General features: G+C 51.6%; 1 protein-coding gene across 4 annotated transcripts; it reads left to right on the top strand.

Annotated features, from left to right (window-relative positions):
• Window positions 1–720: 720 nt before the first annotated feature.
• Window positions 721–18,714, top strand: PKIG (cAMP-dependent protein kinase inhibitor gamma). 4 transcript variants are annotated; one of them, XM_021527872.4, is made up of 4 exons: window positions 721–1,287; window positions 7,079–7,146; window positions 16,372–16,547; window positions 17,788–18,714. In XM_021527872.4, exons 3-4 carry the CDS (start codon window positions 16,397–16,399, stop codon window positions 17,865–17,867), a joined length of 231 nt encoding a protein of 76 aa, XP_021383547.1. In that variant the 5' UTR covers window positions 721–1,287; window positions 7,079–7,146; window positions 16,372–16,396; the 3' UTR covers window positions 17,868–18,714. The 4 variants fall into 4 exon arrangements, with proteins under 4 accessions (XP_021383547.1, XP_021383545.1, XP_021383546.1 ...); XM_021527870.4 differs by lacking the exon at window positions 721–1,287 and adding an exon at window positions 1,416–1,553; XM_021527871.4 differs by lacking the exon at window positions 721–1,287 and adding an exon at window positions 1,416–1,569.
• Window positions 18,715–19,203: the final 489 nt, after the last annotated feature.

Raw genomic sequence — 19,203 nt, 5'->3', positions numbered from 1 at the left:
TGTTGAGGTCCACTCCCCTTCATCTGTGCTGCAGTACTGCCATCAGGGTGTTTCCTGTGCTGCTTGCTGCTGTTGTTGGTGTTTTTATCTCTTCCTCTGATCCTGTGGGTATCGGGTATCTTTCACAGCAACTACCACGTTTTTGACCACACACAGATTCTGGCTGGATGTGGTGATGGCAGCAGAGGTGGAAAAGGTCCAAGTGTGCAGGGTGGTGCCAGGGTGGGAGGACAGGCTGATGCTTTTCACCTGGCCCTGAGTGGCTCTGGGTTCCATCTGTCATGGGAGAGCTGCAGGAATGCAGAGATGCAGCTTCTGAGCCTGTCTGGTGTTCAGCAAGACAGTGAATTGGGAAAGTGCTCCTGGCTCACTCCGCTCATTTTTCATGCAACATGAAACAAAAACTCGCCTAGCTCGAGTGGGGACTGGATCCATTCCTTGGCAAACACCCTTTGTGCTCCCCAGTTGAGTTGCAAGGACCTGAGTGTTCTTACAGCAGGGATGGAGCAAATCTTTCACTCTCTCAGCAAAGCTATGAGCACTCACGAGCCCTGTTCCAGCCAGCGTTCAGGCACCACAGGCAGCACCGTGCACACTCCTGTGTGCTCACACACCTTCCCTCCCCACTGCTGGGGCCAGGCAGGAGCTCAGGCCCAGGGAATGACTGCAACCACCTTGATTGTTTGGTTTCAGCCACCTGGTGGGGTCTGCAAGGCTGGTGGGACACCAGGAGGTGATGCCAGCTAGAGGGACATTCAAAATTTCCTCCTCTTAAGTAGTGACCTCGAGCTCCCTGAGAGCTCCCAGGGTATGCTTCACACAGCAGGGCGGCTACAGAGGCGTGTGTTTTAAATGGGTACTGCCTTTTCATCTTCCCCCTTAAATCCAGGTGCTGTCACCAGCTACCTCTGCACTTCACCCCGAATACAGCTGGCATGCAGAGCTGAAGTACTCCTAAGTTTTACTCCATGGGAGGCAGTGGAGCAAGGAGCACTCCAAAAGAACACAAAGCCGGGTTTTTTCTTGGGAGGCACTTTCACAGCTCAGGCTGCACGGGTGTGATGGTGTCTCTGGCCAGGCCCTGGTGGAGAGGATAAAGTGTGGGATGCAGGTGGGAAACCTGGGGGAGCAGCAGGCAGGAGGGAGCGCCCGGCAGCAGAAACCCCAGCGCTGACCATCGAAGGGAGGATGCTCGGGCACACGCAGCTGCCGGGGGATGGGGTTACAAGCCGAAGCTAAACAAAGATCGCTGTGAAAAGGAAACGGATCCCTCCTGCCGACTGTAAGGTAGGAGCCGAGCGGGAGCTGCTTGACATCATCGGGCAGAGCATTGGATTACAGCAGGCAGGGACTGACTCGAGGGGAGGAGAACACGCCCCTTGGCCCCACAAGTGCAACTTCATTTAGCAGCTCCCGGTAGAAGGAAACTGCGAGTCTGGAAGTGGCTGCGGGGCTCCTGGCCGGCTTGGCTGCTCGCCACAGCGGGCAGAGACGGCAGGAGGGAGTGATCCAGCCGCGATCCCGGGATCCCTGCCTCGGCGCCGGCACCGCGGGTAGGGAGCCGGGGCTGTAAGTAGGGCTGCGCTCGCTATGGTGGGCTCGGGGCTCGGGCGGTGGGTGACAAGGACACTGCCCGGAGTGCAGCCAGCAGCTCTCCTCCTGCGGGGTTTGTTCGGAGGTACGCTGGACTTTTACCCACCCGATGCCGACAGCGAGGGGTTTGCTGCCGGCAGACCGCGGGCTCAGAAGGCAGAGCTGCATCCCGGCTTTTCCGCTGCTGGGAGGGAGAAGCCGCTCGCAGGCTGGTGGCAGGGAGGCGGCTGCTGCTTCGCTCGGGAAGTAACGCGGTCCAGCGCTCGCCGCGGAGGGCTAGCAGGGAGAACAGACTCAGAGGATAGAAATCACAGAGCTCCGTGGATCTGTGGCCCCCGTGGGGATTTCTGGCCTCATTTCCAGCATGTGTCCGTTTATTCTGAGCGCTTTGCCGGAGGGAATCCCTTCCAGCACGGGGGCTGCTCTGTGCTCGCACGGCAATGGGACAGGCTCGCGGCGGTCCGGCCGTGCTGGGAATCCATCCCTCGGGATGTCAGGAGCCGTGGGGCTGCCCGGGACTCCCCTCGCAACTGCGGGCACGGGCAGAGCTTTCGGAGCGTGGCAGCAGGAGCAGGCTCAGAGGCTTGCTGGCATCCGGCTTCCCAAGCAAGTGTTTGAAAAGGCAAAGACTTGGGATAAAAAAAGAACTGCTGTGTGGTGGTATTCTCAGGAGGCTTTGCAAATTCCTCCACCTCGAAGCTGTGTGGCTTTCCTCTCTCTGGATTCCCCTAAACAGCTGGTAGCGAGCCGTGTTGGGGAGCTTTAACATGCATGTAATGCCTTGGCCCCAAAGGCGTGTTGGGGAAATTTCCCTTTGCTTGGAAGGGGTCAATGGTTCTGCAGATCAAGAGCCAAGCATAGAGGGAACCCAGAGGCAGTGCCCTGGGTGGCTGTGCTGTGACTCAAGCCGGGAGGAGAACAAGCCGGGTCAGTGAGCACGAGGCAGCCACAGCGGGGATGCTGCTGCAGTGCGAGGGTGAAGGGACATTTCTGGGGTGGGCATGGCTTGATTGGGTGGCTGAGGCTCTCCGATGGTGACAGCCCCTCGAGCTCTGGGCTGTTTGCTCGGCGTGCCTGGCTTGGTTGGTGTGGGGCAGTGCTTGGCTTCAGAGATTCTTGGCTGGAAAGAGCCACCCTGCTAATGTGTGGCCACCCAGCTAAGAAATTGCCACCTTTCTGCTCTTGTGAGTGATGGTGTTTAAGAAAGAAGGATCCGTGAAGAGATCCTCAATGGCTTTATTTGTTTATAATGCAGATGTAGGTTATTAAATGGCCATTTATAAACATGGATATACCAATAGAGCTTAATGTACCTTGGGCACAGAACAAAAAGCCCTGAGTCCTTCAGACAGAGTTCCATGGGGATGTGAGCACCCCATACCCTCGTTCTGGGGAACACTTTCCACAGAATGTAGACTCAGATGCCTCGGAGAACTGGAGACCATTAGCTACAGTACATAGGCAGCTTGGTCACAAAGAGATGAAACCCAGGAATGTTCACAGCTGTGCATCTTCCAACCACCTGGTACTTTGCACCAAGGCTGATTCTGAGGGCTGTACAGGCTCATGATGAGCTAGGATGGGGAGTCTTGCTTCTTCCTCTCATTCCAAAGAAAAATCAATGTACTCTTTATCCCACTCGGAGGAATACCCAGAGGCACACAACCTTGCCACCCAAAATAACTATGGAAGACGTTTTCCAAGCTGCTAACATTTCCTGATCTCCCACATTTCAGATCCAGTTCCTGTACTACTGTGCATTAATGCCTCCAGTCTGTCTGGGCACCCAAGCACCAGCATCATTCCTGTTTTACATAGGCCTCATACAAAGCAGATAATTTCCCTGGGCTCACACAGGTTTGTGGCAGAACAGGGGGCGAAGCTACAAAGCCATAAGGAGCAGCAGAAGCTTCAACCTGGCTTTTTGTTTGCCTGTGTCACTCCTGTTCTGATCGCTCCCATTTTCACATTCCAATTGTTTCTCCACATCCTTAGGGAATGTGACATCTTTAATGTCACCAAAGCTGCTTATATGGACTGACTGGGAAATAAGTTTTCCATCACAATACCCATTTCAGAGAGGATGAGAGGGGGAAAAGCCCACTGCTTCTAGTTGTATTCTGATCATGACTAGAAAAAGAGAAGTCATAAGGGAAACTGCTCCCCTGGCTTGCCAGCAGCCAGCACCAGCCAGGGAGAAGGGAAGGTTCATGTGTTCATGGGCCTTGTCCCAAGTTCCTCATGGTGGCAACGAGAGAGGTTGAGTTGACTCCAGACCTTGCCTGGCACCTGCAGCACAAGCAGGAAGAGCAGCACTTGGACTATGAACTGCCCTGGGCCCCACTTCAAAACTCTCACTCTCTTCGAGCCTAAAGGGAATATGTACTTTACACCACTCATTTCTGGTGTCCACAGCGAGTTCCCCAGCACTTCCTCTCCCAGGGGAGCCCGGAGAGGCCGGGTGCTCTTTGCACAGCTCCTCCATGCAGGCACTTTGCCGGTAACAAACCCTGCCTGGGGAACTCCCGGCGGCACCGAAATGCCATTTCTGTTGATATTTGCAGTGATGTAATAAACCAAACATATCCCCACCAGAGCGTCACCAACTTTACTGGAGTTACTGTTCCCACAAAGTGTAATTAAGCTGTGGTGCTCATTGCCATGAGATACCGGTGGAGCAAAGCGCTCAGGAAAGCATTTTAATGGATATCAGGTAGTTATCTCGGTAACAAAACAATCCTGGGTATGATTAAGAGGATATTGCCTTGTAAGGATTGTAACACCTCCTGGTTCAGAGTCATTAGTGACTTATGAAAGGCATTCCATTACAATTAGAGGTTTTCTTGTACTCCGAAGGCGAGGATGCCAGCTGCTGCTGGAGACGGGGCACTACTAACCGAGGCAACCAGGCTGCTCTGGGAGGACCAGGCTGCTGCCCTGCTGTTTGCCCAGCAGCCAGGAGACACAAGAACAACCTTCCCTCTGCTGCTGTCACCTTGCTTGAAACCAGGAAGGATTTCCTCTCTGGATCAAAGCAGCACCACAGCAGCTGTTGTGTAGAATAGTCTTGAATTCTGCCAAAAAAACATTCTGGGGTGTGGGTTTTTTTTTTTTTTTTTTTTGGAACATGCATTCATTTTGTAGCAATGCTGAGAGAACGAAGGTTGTTTCATATGTTTGCTTGGTTTGGGTAACAGCTGATGACCACGGAGGGAATCTGAACCTCAAACATGTGCAGTCTTGCACATTGAATAGGACAGGAGAAAACAGTCTTAAGTTGCACCAGGGATGGTTTAGGTTGAATATCAGGAAAAATTTCTTCACCATAAGGGTTGTCAAACACTGAAACAGGCTGCCCAGGGAAGCAATGGAGTCACTATCCCGGGAGATATTAAAAAGATGTGTGAAAGTGGCACTTAGGGACATGCCTTAATGGTGGACTTGATGACTTTAAAATCTTTTCAAATCTGAATTATTCTATAATTCTGTGCTGATGCCCTTGTAATTAATTTCTGATGGGGTATGGATGCTATCTAGCCAGTGAACATTTCCATTAGGGTCTCAAAATAATCCATGGTACCTTGATGTGTTCTAGAACTAAACTACAAAACAAAGTGTTCTTTTACAATTCCCTGTAGCCAATCCATGTGCCACCATTAAAGCTGCAAACAGCCTGGCCTTTGTGCTGAGGGGCCTCTGGAGCTCTGCCCATCACCCTGGGAGCAGCAGGACCAGGTGAGCCAGAAGAGGACGAGCCTTTGGGGCAGGAGCAAGAGGCTCAGCTTCAAATCTGCAGACTCCAGCTGCCCAAGCAAGGGCTGTGGGGAGGAACATCTAGGTAGAGCCAGGCCTACAGGGTTAGAAAGCCAATACCAGCTGCTTTTTTTTTTTTTTATTTTTTTTTTTTTTTTTTTTTTTATTTTGTCTCCAAAATCAGCTGGTTTTTAAGAGAGAAAATGGGGGTTTCCCATCATGTCCCATCACAAACAGCGCTCTCAGTGATAACTTCTACTTCAGAGCATCACTGCTCCAGTTTACTTTAAGCCTCTCTTGGCAGAGGTTCATGTGTTTTGGGATATTTTGCAACACTGCTGAAGTGCTGGAGGCTTAACTGTTTGGGCAGTGTAACACACAAGCCAGGGCAGGAAGGCAAAGGAGGAAAATAAAGACTTGTGGATTTCCAAAGCTATGTTTCTTCCTTCCTGCTTTTGTTTGCTTGTTTGGTGCCCGAAAAGGGCAATGCATATTCCCAGAGTTGTGGGAATACTGTTTCTTTTCCGGTGTAGTGTTTCCAGTAAGCATTTTGCTATAAATGGGGTTAAGACTAACAAAAGTTTATTGTTAAATCCCCGTGTCTTTGTTTAGCTCCTGTCATGATCATAATTAGCATTTTCCACTTCTGCAAGCCTGTCATCTGCAGAGCTGAAAGCGCTTTAAAATATTTGAAGCATCTAACAGGGGGAGGGAGTATTAATAGCTCAATTTAACAGATGGGCAAACTGACACATAAAAGCAGCAAGTGCCCTGTCCTTGAAGCAGGGCCAGAGCCAGCAAGTAGTCAGCTCCAACTACAAAGTTTTGAAAGTGGGTCAAAAAAATAAAGAGAAAGGCTGTAGATCTGTCCCAGTTTGGAAAATGATGGGAAATAGTTCCAGTTAGAGTGGTACTCAGCCCAGATGGACCAGACAGATGAATTGCTGCATGAGCTACTGCTTATATGGTTAAGTGGCTCATCTCTTGATTTCTGTTCTGCTAACATTTGTCCCTGGGACAAAGAGAAAAACACAGTCCATGATGTTCCAAAATAGCTGGAAAGCTGAAACAGCTGCTAAAATAAGCAAGTGTCCTGTTGGCTGGGCTCTGCAGGTCAGGGGATTGCAAAGCACCCACAGATGTTGAGGCCACAGAGGAAATGTCTTTGAGCAGGGCCTAGGGACAGCAGGAGGAGGCTCAGCTGTGCACAAGCAGCAGAGACCCAAAGAGCTGGACACAGACCCAGCAAAGCGACCAGAACCAGATTAAACTTCCCCTTTCACCCCAGAGAAGCTGATATGGGAGTTTCCCTTCTTTAAAGGGCAGCAGAGCTGCAAACCAATATTCATTTATAGTCTGGAGGCAGCTGCTGGTCCCTGCAGTGCAGGTCAGGACATGAGCTGTCTCAGTGCTCCCAGCACCTGTGGGAGGGCAAAGAAAGAAGCAAAACCAAAGAGGAATTTTCTGTGCTGGACTATCCATGTGCTTTAACACAACAGTCCGAGTCTATTAGCACAAACCCTCCTGAGGAGATGCCATATGGACACAAACATCCCACAGCCCCTGGGCTGGTGTGTCCACCGAGCCAGGCTCCATCTGAGTCTGCTGGACAGAGCCCTGCCACCCCTCTGCTGTCCTGGTCACAGAGAGTGGGAAGAGCAGCTGAGCTTTATGCTTCCCAAAACAAGCACAGATAATGTTTTTTTACTTTTTTTTTCTTCTTCTTTCCCAGAAGCTGTTGTCCTGCTGTGCATGAAGCGTGTTTGAAGTCATGTCCAGAAGGAAAGTCCTCTAGATCAGGTAGGGACTCACACTATGGCTCATAAAGCTTTTATCCACAGGGAAATCTTGCAAACAGAAATGGTGTTTTTCCTTCCTGTAGCACTGAGTTACTTGACCTCCCTCTTTATTCTGAATTATTATATGTTGGAAAGCTGCTAAGAGGAAAAAAATACAACAATTCTGCCATAATGACTTTCCTGCTGTATTATCCACACCTCAGAGCCATGTCCTTGTACCAAGCCACATGGCAGCTCTGACCCCAGGCAGCCCCAGTGCCAGTTGCGCTCCACGGCCTCTCCCTGCCAGCGATGGGGATGTGCTGTGCTAATCCTGCTAAAGGCTGCCCACACGCTTTGCAGGGCAATGTTCTTTGCCTGTCCATAAGGATGTAAATGAGTTCTGTTCTGCGTGTGGAGTCAGCCCAGAAAGATCCAGGGAACCCCCAAAGTTTAACCTTTCGCAGCTCCTGCGTAGATGGCAAGTCCTCTCTGTGGTTTCACCTGTGGCTCCTGCACTCAGAGCATCCCCTGTGTCCCCAGATCACTGCTTTCCCTTGTCCTGTGCTGTGCTGGCCCTTGCACAGAGCTCCCAGGGCTGTTTTGGGTGAGCTGTGCAGTGCAGGATCTCAGGACTCTGGGGTGCCACAGACATCCCTCCTCCTGCAGGTGTCTCAGAGAGTTCATCTCTTGCACCCAGCACTTTCCCTACGTGTGCTAGGGAAGGACACAGGTGTGTCCTCCTGTGCTGCACTTCAACAGCCCATGAAATATTTAGCAATTTATTTTATTGGGAGCTTTCCCTTTCCTGAGACTTGAGCTCAGGTTTGGATGCCACATCCCTGAGGACTCAGACAGAAAGATTTACCCTGTGCAGGAAGGATTGGGAGCTGCTGTCACCCAGCACAGCTATAAGGAAACATTGCATTTGTCACAGGAATCTTCAGCAAAGGAGGTGTGCAGGCCTGCAGAGCTGCCCCTGCCCACACAGGGTCCCAGCAGGGCAGCACAGCCAGAGGGGCTCCTGATTCCATTGGGCAGCAGAAGCCATGGAGCCACCTGGAGCCTCTCTGCCGGCCTGTTCTGAACCCTAACACATTTTTGTCGTATCAGACACCAATAGCACCATCCCAGCCACCAAAGACAGATCTCCCCCATCCCCCTTTGGCAGCCAGCACTGCCCTGACCCAGGCCCCAGCAGTGGCTTCCTTTGCAGTGGAGCAGACACACAGGGCAGCCAACTCCAGGGAGCAGAGCTAAGCCTGCTTTTGCTAATCAGCTTCATTCTGTACTGACACTCTTAAGAGGTGTCCTGGTTATTTTTAGCCCCCTGGGAGCTGCCAGGGCTCGCACCCCAGGAAGCTCCACAGCCTTTCTCTCAGCCCCTTACACTGCTCTGAGTCAGGAGGGCTCTTTGGATGCTGGATGCAAATTCCCGTGGGATTGTGCAAGCCTCACTGAGGCAGAGCCAAGGCAGGTGGCTCAGCTTCAGGCACCCTGTGCTGAGCAGAACTTCCCCAGCAGCAGCAGCCAAACCTGCCCAGTTACAGCCCTCACAACTCCTCTCCCAGGCTCAGCTTCCCTCCCCAGTCATGCAAGCCCTGCTTTCACTCAGCAGCAGAGCTCAGATCACAAAGAAGAGCTGGGCTACATGGCTATGCTTCGTTTTAGGCAGGAAAACAAGGACTCATCTTTGCTTAGTTCTGTCCTGTAGAGAGATCTCCTTCAACCCAGAAACAGAGCTATGCCCTCAAAGGCTGCTGTGGCTTTGCCTTCCTCTTTTTGTGACAAGGGCAGCTGTGCTAGAAAATAGCCCCAGCTGCATCTCCTCAGCATTTGTTTGACTTCTCCTTACCCAGGGAAGCCTGCAAGGTATTGGGGAGCTTGTGCTGTGGTCGAGCATCCCTGGGCCAGGCATTCAAGTGGGGTTTTAGAAGGTGATGTTCACTCAGAGGTCGGTGCCCCAGCGTGATCAGCTCTTCTGAGCTGTGGGACTGCTGCGGATTCTCCAGCCTTTCAGGTGGAATCCAGCTGGGACTTTTCTTTGTGAACAGTCTGGAGGAAGGCAGAGAAGCCAAGCCTGAAGGGGATCCCCATTGCACAGGAATTCAGCCCATGGCCTGGGTGTGACGGGGTGGCTGCTTGTCACAAGGGGGGAGGATACATGGGCCCTGCCTGCCACAGCAGCTGTGGCACCTCTGCAGCTGAAGGGCCACTGCTCTGTGGTTTGCTTTGTAGCTTCAGGCACGAGCAGATCTTCCACACAACTGTTTGTGTAAAAATACGTTGACACATAAAGGCAAATAAGTAAGAAATTGTGAGAAAATAGAAGTAATGCAGAAGGGACTCAAAGCCTCAGACTCCTTAGAGCTCTGGGAGGGTCCCTGCAGGGGCTAGAGGGTCCTGTGGGTGCTCATGGCTGCTCTGGGTGAGCAGGAGGGATTTGTCTCTCTTCTCTCTGCCATGCCAAAGCCACAGCGCTGTGTCCATCCAGTACAAGCCCGCCTTGAGGGGGTGAAAGTGGCCAGGGAGAAAGGTGCCAGCCTGCATGTCCTAAAGACCTGCAGGGGCTCAGCATGCCTGATCCCCACTGCCACTCACCCCTCAGAGGCATGCGTGTCTTTTGGGGGGGGTAAACCAGAGTGCCCAGATTCATTAGCACCTTGAAGCTGAGAGATGGGAAAAACAAGCTCGACCTGGGAACAAAACAAAAATACAACTGCTGTCACGGCAACTGTCTCCAGATGCACAAAGAGACCAATTATTTCCATTAATCAACTTAGCTAGAAGCTGCAGAAGAGGCTTAAGCTGCATCAAGGCTCGGTAGTGAGGGGAGGAAGGAGCAGGGGTGCTCCATCAAACAGTGATTCTTGCCGTGGTGGAAGATTTTTGGAAAGATTCTCAGTCCCTGTGCCTTGGGGGCACTGACAGAGGGATGCTACCTGCTGCAGGCATGGGGATGCAGGCTGGCAGCACTGCATGGCAGAGCTGGGCACTGGGCTGCCTTCCTGGTGGGTGGATGGATGGATGGATGATGGATGGATGGACGGACAGGCAGCTCTCTCCCACCATCACCCACACATCCTAATGCTAACAAGAGGCCACTGGGGCTGAGCATTGTCCTCCTACATCCCTGAAGCTCCCCTCACCCCTGGGGATCAGAGCAGAGCACACAAGGACTCGCCCTGCCCCATGCCAGGGGTCAGCTGTGATTCTGAATTCCAGCTGGACCATTTCTTATGTCAGTGGGAAGTCAGGCAGTAGCTGTGAGGATGTGGGACAGCAGGAGGTGCCTTGGGACAGTGAGGACTCTGCAGTGGGGGGGTGTGGGGATGTGCTGAAGGCCAGGAGGGAGGGGAAGGAATCTGGGGAGCTTGGCAGAGCTAAATACAAAGTTTGTGAAGTCATAGAGGAGTCAGTCTAAGCCTAATCTTAAACACAGGGCTTAGCAATTGGTTATCAGTTCTACAGGCATTAAATGATCTTTATACTGTAAAACCAGGCCAAATGAAAAGGGATCTATTTGTGGACACTGAACCTCAGCTGTATCTGCTCTCCTCCTGAAGGAATTAAAATTTTCCAGCAAGTTCTAAAGAATGCTGGAAGCTCTGTTCCTGCAAAACCATTGCAGTGGCTGGAGCAGCTGTGATGTCTGTCCTGGCTGAATTAATCATATTTAGTGTAAGAGCCTGAGGGTGCAGAGTTATTACAAGGAATCCCACAGCAAAAACCTTCCGTAAATACAGATGTGCTGGACCCAACTCGATGTCTCTTTATCACTCAAGTCTGTTGAGGTTTTCTGTGCTGTTCTTGCCTGGACAGAAGCTGCTCAGCACAGGAGATGGGCACATGGGCCCTGGTAGGAGATCAGGCTGCTGCCCTGCTCCTGCCTGTTTTCTCACCAAACCAGGAAGCTCAGAGCTCAGCAGTTTGGAGCACACCAGTGAAACCCAGCACCACCCCACTGTGGAGAACACAGAGCCAAGGGAAAGCAGGGGAGCGACGTGTCTGGTGCAGACCCTGTCACCAGCCTTACACGGCTTATTGCAGCCAGACTGGGCTCCCAACAGGAGCATCTTCATCCTCAGCTGCATCTTCAGCTCAGTTTCGGGTCATGGATCTGAGTCTAGTGCATGGGGATCATGAGACATAACAAGGCCTTTAGAGCACAGTCACAAAATACCCCAATAACATCATTCCAGAGCCCTTCCTCTTTGATGTACAGCCCCTCACGCATGTTCTCAGACAAGACCCAGTGGAAAATTTGCTGAAATTCCAGCTGGATATTGTCAGACAGTTGGTGGAAACCCCCTGACCTCAAGTGCTGGCTTCAGCCCTATGGGATATTTTTCTCTCCTCGCTGGATGCGACTCTCCCAGCAGGAAACCTCACAGCAAACCCACAGGGAGCACAGAAATCCCGGTGCTTCCGTCTTTGTGCTCTACCAGGCCCCCCTCCTTAGTAAACCATCCTACACTGTAAATATTTTAGAAGCCCAGCAGGGCTCTTGAGTCTGTTTTGCTGTTGTTATGGATCCGGCCCCAGCAGGAGAGGTCTAATAATAGTCCCTGTACCCTGGAATGAAAGGGCAAGGGGCACTGCACAATGTGCAGAGCTCCAAGGAGACTGCTCCACTTCATGCCTTGGTGGTGGGATGTGATGCTTGAGCAGAAAAAGGGGTCAGATCCCTATTCCCAAGCAGAACTTTGGAATTTCACCCCAGAAACTCAGCAAGGTTCTGTTCAGCTTCAGAGCTTTAAAACTCCAGAAGCCTGGAGAGTGATAAATGCACCAGGCAGGAGGGAGAGTGTGTCCTGGGCTGGGCTGTGGCATGAGGGAGCCATCTCCAACCAAAATCTGCAGCTCTTGCTGCCAGCTGCCACTGGCAATGGACAGCAAGAGGCCAAAGCTGGGCTGCAGCATCTCAGAACGGGGCTATGCCAGGGTTCCTGGAGCTGGGAACTGCCTGCAGCAGGCACAGGGAGGGCTGAGGGACAGGGCTCCTGCCTCAGGTGTCCCAGGGACAGCACGCAGGGCAGGGCTGTGTTGGCTGCCCCAAGGGACAAGGATGTCCCAGCAGGGCCTAAGCTGCCCCATGGCTCACAGATTGTGCAGAGAACAAGGAGAGAACGCTGAGAAGGGCGAGAGGTTAAGGGGCAGAGCAGGAGGCACAGAGCAGGCAGGGGGGAAATGGCTGAGCTCAGCCCAGCCTGCTGATAGCCAGCACCAGCACCCAAAAATAGCCCTTCCTAGCCACAAGAGGTTGAACCCAGACAAGGGAGAGATGCAGGATCATGTGAAGGGTTTCCTTGAAACTGGAGTCAGGGCTGGGTGTGACTGTAGCATTCACCTGATCCCAGGGATCAGCCCTGGACACTGCTGGGATGGCAGAGCTTGTGCAGAGCCCCAGGCTGAGGGTGACCTGCCAGGTGTGCCCAGGTCACTTCTCTGCCACCTTGACCTTGTTTGATGCAGTCCCTGGCATCCGTGCTGAGAAGCAGGCAAGGGGCACACAGGAATTAAATTCAGGCTTGTCAGTGGAACCCAATGGGACATGGAGCTGAGCCAAAAGAAATGCCCCAGTTTATTCTACCAGAAGGCAGAAGAAACATCTAACCCTTTAATTTCTTAGCACCCACCTTCTAAATGAGCAAAACTCAGCCCCAGAATGACTAGGAGTGGTTTAGCTGCAGCTGAGCCAGCTGCTCTGTCAGCTGCTGGGTGATTTCCCTGGAAAATGCCAGCAAGCCCAGTTGCAATCCAACAGCAAAACCACTCAGGAAGCCAAGTCCCCCCCAGAAAAACCAAGACTATTACAGCTCATATTTTTTAGTACTCACAAGACACCACAGAAAAATAAGTCCAAACCAAGCAGCAGGCTTGGCAGATCCAGCCACAGGAGCAGAGGCAGCTCTGGGACATACCTGGTGTCAGTGTCAGCTTGTGAGGGGCTTCTACACTTGTGGCCAGCTGCCCCAGGACAGGCACCACCTCGTCCCCATGGCAGAGGGGACACGGCCCCCCTCCAAGCAGCAAACTTTTGAGGGATGTGCAACAGGCAGCAGATCCCAGTTTCCCTGCCCATCCCTGCAGGCTGGCACGCTGTGCTGAGGGCACAGGAACTGTTTCTGTTACCACCAGCAGCAGAGAGGAAAGGGAGGGCAGGAAAGGACCCTCTGGGGACAAGCTGAATCAGCTCTGTGAAGAGCCCTGGAAACCTTTGCATCTTGTATATGTGTGCCACGGGATTATTCCTGCAGTGCCTGGCAATACCAGGCCCCTCTTCCTGTCCACGGGAGAATGAAAAACCAAAAGTGGGGAGCCAGCAGGTGATGCACCTCTTTTTGCACCCCCTGCCACCCCTGAGTGACAGTCCACAGTGACACAATTTCAGGTTCCACTGAACTTTGTAGGCAAAAGGGAATGTAGTTCCTTTGCAGGTCCTGAGAGATGTTAGAAGCAGTTACTGAGTGAAAACTCACAGAACTGTGGGTTCTGTGCCTGGAAGTCTGGAAATGCTGCTTGAAAAATCAGGTTTTCTTATCACAATCGAGGCAACTGCTCCCATCACCCTCTCAGCCCAACAACTTCCCGGAGGCGGGGGCTGGAATTTCTCTGCCTGCAAGGGTTATGAGAGCCACCCACCTTGAAAATCCCGGAGGAATTGTCCAAATATGAAAGTTTCGCTGATAAATCTGCCTGTCTCCAGCTCTTTGCATGGAGAGCCGAAGGGAGGAACCCTCCCAGCCGCGGAAATAAATAAATCCCATGCGCCATCTCCCGGCCACCGAGTCGGGACAGAGCTGCGCACTCGCTGCCTTCTGTTTTTCGTCTGGATGCCATCCTTTCCCCGTGTGGGGGGATAAAATTATTGGCACAGCACTGGCACTACATCAAGGGAAAACGCTGCATCCCTGGGGCTTCGCAGTTTGGGGAAACCTGAGGGTCCTGCCCCGGGTACAAGGCAGCAGGACTTGGAGCACATCAGCTCTGGAATGGCCTCACTGCTTGGAGATGGACCCGGGCTTGTCTGGCTCGCCTCCAGGGAAGCCTCCCGAGTCCAGGTGGGTTCTCTCTGGCTGCTGTAGGAGGTCAGCAGAGTCTGTGAGAACCTGTCTGGGAGTGCTGGGTGCTTGTCCTGTCCTGGGGAAAGGGCACTTTGTTCACTGAACTTCAGCCAGAGGAGGTGCCCTATCCCAGGAAGTATTGTAAATGCAGGCGAACCCAGCGGGAAGAAATGATGGTGTTTGACTCCAGAAGGCTGAATGATTTCTTTATTATAACTATACTATAATACATTAATATATTATTTAAGGGACATACTAGAACTACATACCTACTTTTTCAAACTACCATATCTAACTCCCAACTCATTATCCTCTTTGCAAGAGACTAGACCCAGGTTGGTTGGATTGGCCATCAGGCTCAAACAATCCTCACCAGAATCCAATCAAGAAATCACCCAGCTGAACAATTCTCCAGACGCATTCCACATGAGGAAAAAGAAGGAGCAGAAATAGAAATTGTTTTCTCTTTCTTTCCTCTGTGCTGCTCTATGAAAAATCCTGAAAGAAAGAAGAATGTCCCTGTGACAAGGAAGGGCACACCAGGATGGAAGGAGGGAAGATGAAGAAAAACCTCTGGGACATCTCTTCCTGGGGCAAAGGATGCAGATTTTCCCAGGCTCATTTAACAGGAGCTAGATGGATGCCAAGTCTGTAGAGGAGGCAGATGTTCACAAGAATTTTTAGCTTCAGGGAAACAGGATCTCCTGCAAGATCTGGGTGGGCCAAGCCCCACATCCCACCAGTGAGCTGGGGCCAGCACTCCCTGAGCTGGCATCCACTCTAGGAGGGGAGTCCCTGGGGCTACCAAAACATGCTGGGTTTCCATGGGTTTTTGGTTACTGCACCCTACTCAGCTCATCCCAATTATTGCACATTCACCTGCATATCCTTTCTATTGCCATTACATCAGGGATTGAAGTGAGGAGTGTGATCCCTATTCAGACTGGTGCCTGAATCTGCCAACAGATTTCCCTGGCCAGGAAAAATCAATATCAAGCAGGATTTGTAAAGGAAGCTGAGCAAACTCCTCTGTGGGTCATTAACTCCAAGGCACAAAAGCGAGCGAATGTGCATTAAATGTGCATGAATTTGTTTTCACTGCACACGAGCGTTTCTAATCGGGGCCTGCTCCAAGCACTGGCAGCAATCAGCAGGCCCAGAGGCACATTTTACATGATCAGAGGCGCAGATAAGACAGCAATTAATTTCTTGATTCCACACAGTAAAACAAGCTAAGTGCCAAACAGGGGCAGGAACTGAGAGCTCCAGGTTTCCCATGCAGGGGCAGTGTGTGCTTGCCAGCTCTGTGCCCAAGAGCCAGGATACCCACACCACCATCCCCGGGTCCCTGCACTCTGTCCTCTGCAAGCACTGGCAAGGGAAACCAGCAGCCAAATTGAAAACCCAGCAACTTAAGGATTCATCAGCTGCACTCAGAGCTGGCTCACAGCAGAGCTTGCATGTGACAAGTGGCCGCTCCAGGCCTTTCTTCGTGCTGTGCACTTGGCACTGGCACAAGTCTGGAATGAAGTGATCCAAATGTCTTGCAGAAGGGCTGATTTTCACATGGTAAAGTGTTTATCTCACAGCAGTCCAGCCCAGCGCTTCTTCAGTGACATCCAGCAGCCAGCGGAGGCCAGTACTGCTCCAAGCCCCGTACCTATAAAATACTCCCTGCTCCCCCAGCTTTCCAGTGGGTATCCAGCATTTCCCATTACACATTCAGGTTGGATCACCACCCCATCCCCCAGGCAGTGGGCCAAATTTGGCCTGTGTTCAAAAGCTCCCGTGGCATTTTGAGGAGGAAGCAGGGCTTTCTCTGTAATGCTTTTTCTGCAGGGAAAAGCTGCTGCAAGCGAGCCTGTGTGCCCAGTGGAGAAGGCTGGACACTCAGTGGAGAGACAAACTCCATGTCTGCCTTTGCAGGGGGAAGGCAGAACAAGTCAGGCATCTGGGATGGATCCTTCCTGCACAGTGGGTCACCCAGCATGGTGGGTTTCCCCACACATTGCCCCACATGGGGGAGGTGATATCTGACATTTCAGTACCTGCTGTCAGAGGAGCTGGAGCAGCGTTCCAGGGGCTGTTCTCTCCTGCTGTCATGTTACCCCACAGAGTAACCTAACCTGGAGAGAGCCATGCTGAGCATCCTGGGCCTCACAGCTGTGTTTTCTCCGCAGCATTTTCCACGTGAATAGAGATGCAATGGAGGTAGAGTCCAGCACCTACACCGACTTCATCTCCTGCGACCGGGCTGGCCGGAGGAACGCCGTCCATGACATCCAGCGAGAGGCAACCACCATCAGCATGCGCAAGCTGACCGAGGACATGGGTGACCTCGCTGTTGAAGGAGCAGGTGAGCTGCCACAAGCACGCTCCTGTGAGCAGCAGCTGGCACAGCAGCTCCTGGCACAGCCGGGGAGGGCAGGCACAAAATGGCAGCACAAATGGGCAGTGCTGTCTCCAGGAGCATCGCGCTGATGCTCAGGAGGAATATTCCGTTCCTCGCTGCTCAGTCAGTGCCTTCATGCTCGTGTGGTGGTGGGAGGCTCTCCAGGTCAAGGGGTGCTTGCAGTGAACAGAAGGATCCCTGGTTCCTGGCACAGGAGCACTGCACACTCCAGCCCAGGCTCTTTGCTCATTGGTGCTTAAACAAGGCATGCACTGACCAAGACCCTTCCCAGAGCAAATTACACATCAATTATACCTTAGGCTTTATAGAAATCATGCATTGGGCAGGCTGGGATTTGTTTCTTCTATTTTGGTTGGTTGTGAAAAAATAAACCTTTAAGTTCTGCAGTATTTCAAATAACAACAGAAATAACTTTCACTCCAGCAGCCATCCCTAAATCCTCCCCTTCAGCCCAAATGTGGCAGCAGCATCACCCTGCTTGGTGATGGCCAGCTGGCTGTGAGGAGCTTGAATCCTCTCTCCAAAGCTGCCACTCTCATTTCACTAATAAGCAACAAAACATAGACTATCACTGCAGAAGGGAAACTCAGTTTTCCCCCTTACTTTCTTAATCCTCTAGCCCACAACCTGTAACTATAAAAACATTTTAAAATATATTCATTACCCCAACTGTACTTCTTTAAGCACAACCATACCAGCATGTGTCCATCCACCCATCCATAGTAAGCACAAACTGCAGCTGCTTTACCAGAGCAGCTCAGACAGCTGCCAGGCTGTCATGAAGACAGTTCTGGAACACTCAAAAGTTGGGTGAGTGCACATCCCTACCTTGAGGCTCCCTCTCAGTATTGCCAACTGTGTCGAGAGGTGTTTGTACTCCTGTAATGTGGAGGGAGAACCCAATGCTCTTAATCACAGAGTCATAGAAAATGGTTTGGTTTGGTTTGGTTTGGAAGGGACCTTAAAGACCACCTGCCATGGGCAGGGACACCTTCCACTAGACCTGGCCTGGCCTTGAGCACTCCCATGGATGGGGCCAAGTATCTGGCCACAGGAGGGGAGTGATAGATCTTCAGGCAAAAATCTTTTTTCTCTGTGGATGAAATCAGCTATAGCAATCACTGATGGCTTGTATCTTCAGCGGGGTGTAACTGTGCTTTCTTCCCAATCCTCCCTTCTGCAGAAAGCCAAAGAGATGCCAGTTCTTCTGACAGTGACCCTGGAGCAAGACCAAAGGGGCAAGAAAGCAGCCCCTCCCCATGAGAGCAAAAAGGGTGTGGGATGGGCAGGAGGAGGGCCTTGCTGAGAACATTAAACAAGAATTTGTTGCATCTGTGGACAAAAGCCAACCTGGAACAGCAAGTTGTCTGTCACATGCCTCTGCTGGAACCGTGCTTGTGTAGAGAGACACAAGACACTTGCAAGGACTTGCACCTCCTAAAGACTTCTGCCCCCATCCCTAATGGTCTAGGGCAACACTGCCATGGTTGTAGTGATATGAGCCATTCTTGAGATGCCTTAGCTGCAATTTTCTCTTAGGGGAAAAACAGTTTCAGTAATAATAGACACACCAGATTTTTCTGTCCAAGGTACCTTCCTCCTTTGCAGATTTAGACTATTATTTATTCTGTTTCTATAGGTTAGAAATTTAGGTTGTTGGTTTTTCTAAGCCTCACCCTCATCTGCATCTTACACCTGGCCTCTGGATTGTCCACATGGCCCCTCGTCAGGGTGGGCAGTGGGGAAAGGACCCAGCCTGTCCTGCTGCCCTCATGTCAGCATCACTCACCTGTGCTGCTGCTGCTGCTTAGCATCAGAAAAGGACCAAAGCACAGCTCTGTGGGGAGGAGCCCCACCTGGAGACCCAGCAGCACCAGCCACAGGCATCTTTTTCTTCAGGTTTTAACACTTCAAGATGTTATTAAGGGGAGAGGAGAAAACATTTTGGTGGTTTGACTGTTGACATTCAGGCTTAACTTTGCAAGCTGTTAGCTGAGATGATCTCTGGTAGGATCTCACACCCTTCTGTCTTTAAGGAGACATTTTTGTGTTAAAGATGGTTTGATAAAACTACATAAGCTGTTGGAATAAATGACACAGCCTTCAAGTACTGAAGGTGTTTTTTTCTGCCTGGATGTTTCTTCTTCCTTTGTTCTGCCTTCAGCTGCAGGGTGGTTTCATAGGGAAACACGGAGCTGTGCAAGAAGAGTCCCCTGAGTTTGGGTCTGTGAAGCACCATGGGTTTGCAGCACACAGATGGAGGCAGATGTTGGGCACAGATTATAAAAGTCTGCCCCCACTTTCCCAGGTTTACTGCCCAGGAGCCAGCAGGATTGGTACCAGTGGGAAGAGGTGCTTTCCCTCTGCAGCACAGAACTACAGAACATTGCTGGTGTTTCACTGCTCCCAGTGGAGCAGCCTGGCTGGGACTGACCACCAGCACAGGGACAGGGCAGAGCTGACCTGGGAAACTCTCCACTGGTGACAAATCATCTCCCTGACAGCCTGGAGAAGAACTGAATGTTACAAGTTTGAGATTCATCAGCCAAAACAAGGCCATAAATCAGAAGAGAAGTGGCTGCCAGCAGAGGGAGAATTC

The sequence above is a fragment of the Lonchura striata genome, chromosome 20 (genome assembly GCF_050655825.1).
Source record: "Lonchura striata isolate lonStrDom1 chromosome 20, ASM5065582v1, whole genome shotgun sequence".
NCBI classification, from domain to species: Eukaryota; Metazoa; Chordata; class Aves; order Passeriformes; family Estrildidae; genus Lonchura; species Lonchura striata.
Note: the sequence above shows the minus strand (reverse complement) of the source record. Positions and strands in the feature narration are given on the sequence as shown.